A 3,803-nucleotide genomic window follows, 5' to 3' on the forward strand; every position below is an offset into this window, starting at 1 on the left:
ATATCGAGAGAGTACGTGTTATGCCACCGACATAGAACGTGATTGTCACCTTAGGCTGGCAATTTCGTGAGGACGAGCATGATGTCAGGGCAATTGTATACACATCTTATGCACAACAAAATATTCTTTCTTGCGAATATTTCATTAAAAATGCATCTTGTTTTCAATTTCAATATAACTAAGTGACACTGTTACGAATCACTGAAAATAAATTTGCCATAATGCTAACCAAATTCTGGCATCATGCATCAACAAGTCATCGTGTATGTTCACATTTTGAAGCTCGCAAAAGGTGGCGTCACATGGCCACCCAGAAATTATATACAACACAAACATTTGTCCACTCAAGCAGTTATATTAAATATTGTTGTGTTTATGTTTGAACAACTGCCTAGTTATAATGATAGCACAGCATATCAACAACATGTCCAGCCTTGTAGCATGATCCATCAGGATGCTTAATTCTATCACTACAGGCATAACAGTGATGTATATCTTGAGCAATAATGGGTCTTTGAACTTGATCGCGACACCCACCTACAAAGTTTAATGACGAGTTATCTAAGCAATACTGCAAAGAAAAAACTAAACATGAATTAAGATCTAAATAATACATACCGAATTGGTTGTTTTCATCCAGAAAGCAAAAGCATGTAAGAACCTTAGCATTTTGACGCCTGCCAATATGATGCAACTCTGCGAATACAAGCACTTTGCCACTATTCTTCTTTGGTCCATTCTTGGCCTTGGCATAAAAATTCACATGGGCATAAAGTTCAGAGTCTTCAAAAATCGCACCACCAACTGTTGCCTCAACAAGAGCATATTTAACCTAAACAAACAAATATACAATAAAGCATTTGTGTTAATCAAGAACTCTTGCTGGTTGGTGGCTGCTATAAATTCCTGATGGCTGTCCTCCTAGACTCTTACATATTTAATTTCTGTTATGCATGCACTTTGTGTTAATATCTTAGAACTCTGTCATGTGTGAACCTCTGTGATGTTGCACTTTTATGTTGTTTGGTAATGCACTACTGCTGTTGGCACTTGGAAGTGCTGCAGTACCAGGTTGCCAGAACAAATTATGTCAGATTGTGTTTGAAGTTGAGACCAAGCACTTAGGTGTTATGCTCTTAAAGCCTGATGATGCCCTGCCTGTGATGTACTAATGTGCTGTTAGATTGTGTCGACACGATGCCTGTGACTGCATGTGTTGTGAGGTTGTGCCTGTGCTGTGAGGTTGATGTATATCTGCACAGACTGCACCCATGATGTTAATGTATATCGGCACAGACTGCACTACATGTGATGCATCGGTCCTTTTCAGGTGAAACCGAGAAACCAAATAAAAACCCAAAGACCGAACTGTCAGTCTCTCATTTTTCAGGTAGAACTTCAGTTTGTGATCCTGATCGAAATAAAAAAGAAAAAGAAAAACAGTACCAAAATTTCAGTTAAAACCAAACGCCTAGGCCTATATATTGACTTCTACTGCAGACTGAGCTGCCTATTCTTATTCTTAGTACTAGCTAGATAGGCAGTACACATGAGGATTATATCTAACACTCAAGTCAGCCTCTTGCAGGAAAGAACATGGAGAAAAAAGTAATTACCTTATTGTTTCTGTTTTTGTTGTAACGCTTAAGAGCCAGTTCAGCAAATCGATTCGTTTGCTTTTGGCGAGCTTCTTTATCCACTGTTTTATTAGGAACAGGATTGTACCAACTTTTCAATACAGCAGCCATAAAATCATCTACCAATGCATCATATGCAAAATCTTCCTTTTCTGTGAAGCTGGATTCCCTGTTCAAATAATTGTTTCAGGTCATGACTAGAATGGGTGAAAAACGAAATGACCAATGTTATAACCGATCCTAATCGCCATGGCACCGATCAACCTGACTAATCGCGACTAATCGTAGTGCATAACTGATCGCCATGGCACCGCTAAGCCTGACTAATCATCATTAGTCGGATGACTTAATAACATTTGAATGAGACTATTTATCTGAGGGTAAATACAATGACAAAACAATAGGAGGGAAAACAACAACTAGATCACAATGATAAGAGTGAAACTCGTATTAGCTCCAATGCATCAAACAACCCAACATAAGTTCTAAAAGGTAGATTACCTTCCAACAACTCCTGACCTTCCAACAATTCTTGAATCATCATAGCAACCAGATGTTGAACCACGGCAATCTGAAAATCATTTTTCTAATTGTTAAAAAGACGCAAATCTGTTTATATATCATAATTGGAACAAATCTTCATATTATGATTTGGAACAAATCTGTACCTAAGTCTAACTGTGAAGTTATACCTGAGGTCCCACCCTGATCATCATCATGTGAACCACTCTGTATATATTGCTCATCCTCACAGCGGTAGCTGCATGTATATGAAAGCACTTGAATGTAGAAACAGAGGTAAACAAGAGATAAGACCCAAAAAGATAAGTAGAACTCTACGTTGAACTCGTGGGGCTCCATGGAGACATTTCCATTGGCATTGGCAATGGTGGCTTCCCACTTGGCGACGATTGTTGTTGGACGCTTACGCTTCTTTTGCCATTGTCGTTTGGGCTTGAGTTCCTCTGTGTATATTGTTCATCTCCACAGAAGTAGCTGCATGTATCCAAAAGCATCTGAACTTAGAACACAGAGGCAAACAAGAGATAAAGCCCAAAAGAGAAGTCAAACTATACGTTGGACTTGATCCATCATCCCATAGAGACATTTTCATTGGCATTGGCAATGGTGACTTCCCTCTTGGTGACGGGTAGTGCTGGACACTTAAGCTTCCTTTGCCACGGCAGTGTGGGCTAGAGTTCCTCTTGCTACCGCCAAGACAGAGGTGCCCGTGGTCACAGTTCGTTGGGTAGCCCAGCTCTGGGGTCCATAGCAACAATTGATTAAAACACACTCATGCCAATTGTGAGGTTGTGAGGGAGGGGGAATTTGTGAATGAAGATCACCTTGGGTGTGCTGACCATCATCATATCTGCCTCTGCTTCCACTTCCCTCTTCATCATTATAACAGTGCCTGCCTCTCGAAACACAGGAAACATTAGAACACTGAGACCAAGACGATAAAGGTACAGTGACTCGTACATCCTATTAGAATAGCCGTACCCGCCGCTTGAAGAGCCTTTGCGACCGTCTTCCAACCGGGACCGCTTGGGAAACGGCACCGACTTCGATAGCCTGAGCGGCGAGTAGAAGCGCGGGCTGCGGATGTTCTCATCAGGGGCGCGGTGGTGCTGGTGGTCGCGGTACCTCTCCCCTTGTTTGGATCGGATAAGAGGTGACGGCACGGGCGAATTGTCAAACCCTCGCCGTGACCAGAGGGGTCGACGAGAGGAGGTTCCGCGACTCATGTTGGGATCCGGCGACGGCACGACGATGGGAGATTCCACGCCGAGCGGATCGGGGTAACCGACGCCGCACGGGGTGTCGGCGGTGTGCGCCATGGTTGTTAGGTCTAGTCGTCTAGGGTTTGGTTTCCGCAACGGCTACGACGATTCTCACCCGACAAAAAGGCCGATTAAAAAGGAAATCACAAAACTGATGGCAGCCGGATTCATCAGAGAAATCCTTCATCCAGACTGGCTAGCAAACCCGGTCCTTGTGCAGAAAAGAACAAACGAGTGGCGTATGTGCGTCGACTACACAGATCTCAACAAACATTGCCCAAAAGATCCGTTCGGGCTACCACGCATTGACCAGATAGTGACTCAACAGCAGGGTCTGCACTATTATCCTTTCTCGATTGCTATTCAGGGTATCACCAGATCG

At 42.9% G+C, this 3,803-nt stretch overlaps 1 protein-coding gene across 4 annotated transcripts; it reads right to left on the bottom strand.

Annotated features, from left to right (window-relative positions):
* Positions 1 to 263: 263 nt before the first annotated feature.
* Positions 264 to 3,507, bottom strand: LOC136522276 (uncharacterized). 4 transcript variants are annotated; one of them, XM_066516109.1, is made up of 9 exons: positions 3,141 to 3,507; positions 2,984 to 3,051; positions 2,714 to 2,897; positions 2,478 to 2,633; positions 2,330 to 2,397; positions 2,157 to 2,208; positions 1,617 to 1,806; positions 619 to 832; positions 264 to 537 (listed from the first exon to the last, which is right to left on the bottom strand). In XM_066516109.1, the coding sequence occupies exons 1-9, from the start codon at positions 3,476 to 3,478 to the stop codon at positions 392 to 394; spliced, it is 1,416 nt and encodes a 471-aa protein (XP_066372206.1). In that variant the 5' UTR covers positions 3,479 to 3,507; the 3' UTR covers positions 264 to 391. The 4 variants fall into 4 exon arrangements, with proteins under 4 accessions (XP_066372206.1, XP_066372204.1, XP_066372205.1 ...); XM_066516107.1 differs by having other exon boundaries at positions 2,306 to 2,397; XM_066516108.1 differs by having other exon boundaries at positions 265 to 537; positions 2,139 to 2,208.
* Between the last annotated feature and the right edge of the window lie 296 nt (positions 3,508 to 3,803).

The sequence above is a fragment of the Miscanthus floridulus genome, chromosome 18 (assembly GCF_019320115.1).
Source record: "Miscanthus floridulus cultivar M001 chromosome 18, ASM1932011v1, whole genome shotgun sequence".
In the NCBI taxonomy this organism is placed as follows: domain Eukaryota; kingdom Viridiplantae; phylum Streptophyta; class Magnoliopsida; order Poales; family Poaceae; genus Miscanthus; species Miscanthus floridulus.

Bases quoted from the DNA above. Each gene is read 5' to 3' on its own strand.
- LOC136522276 (XM_066516106.1), bottom strand. From the start codon at position 3,478: ATGGCGCACACCGCCGACACCCCGTGCGGCGTCGGTTACCCCGATCCG. The intron at 2,634-2,713 runs GTATAGTTTGAC...GGATACATGCAG, and splicing joins GATGATGGATCAAGTCCAAC to CTACTTCTGTGGAGATGAAC. The intron at 2,398-2,477 runs GTAGAGTTCTAC...ATATACATGCAG, and splicing joins TGGAGCCCCACGAGTTCAAC to CTACCGCTGTGAGGATGAGC.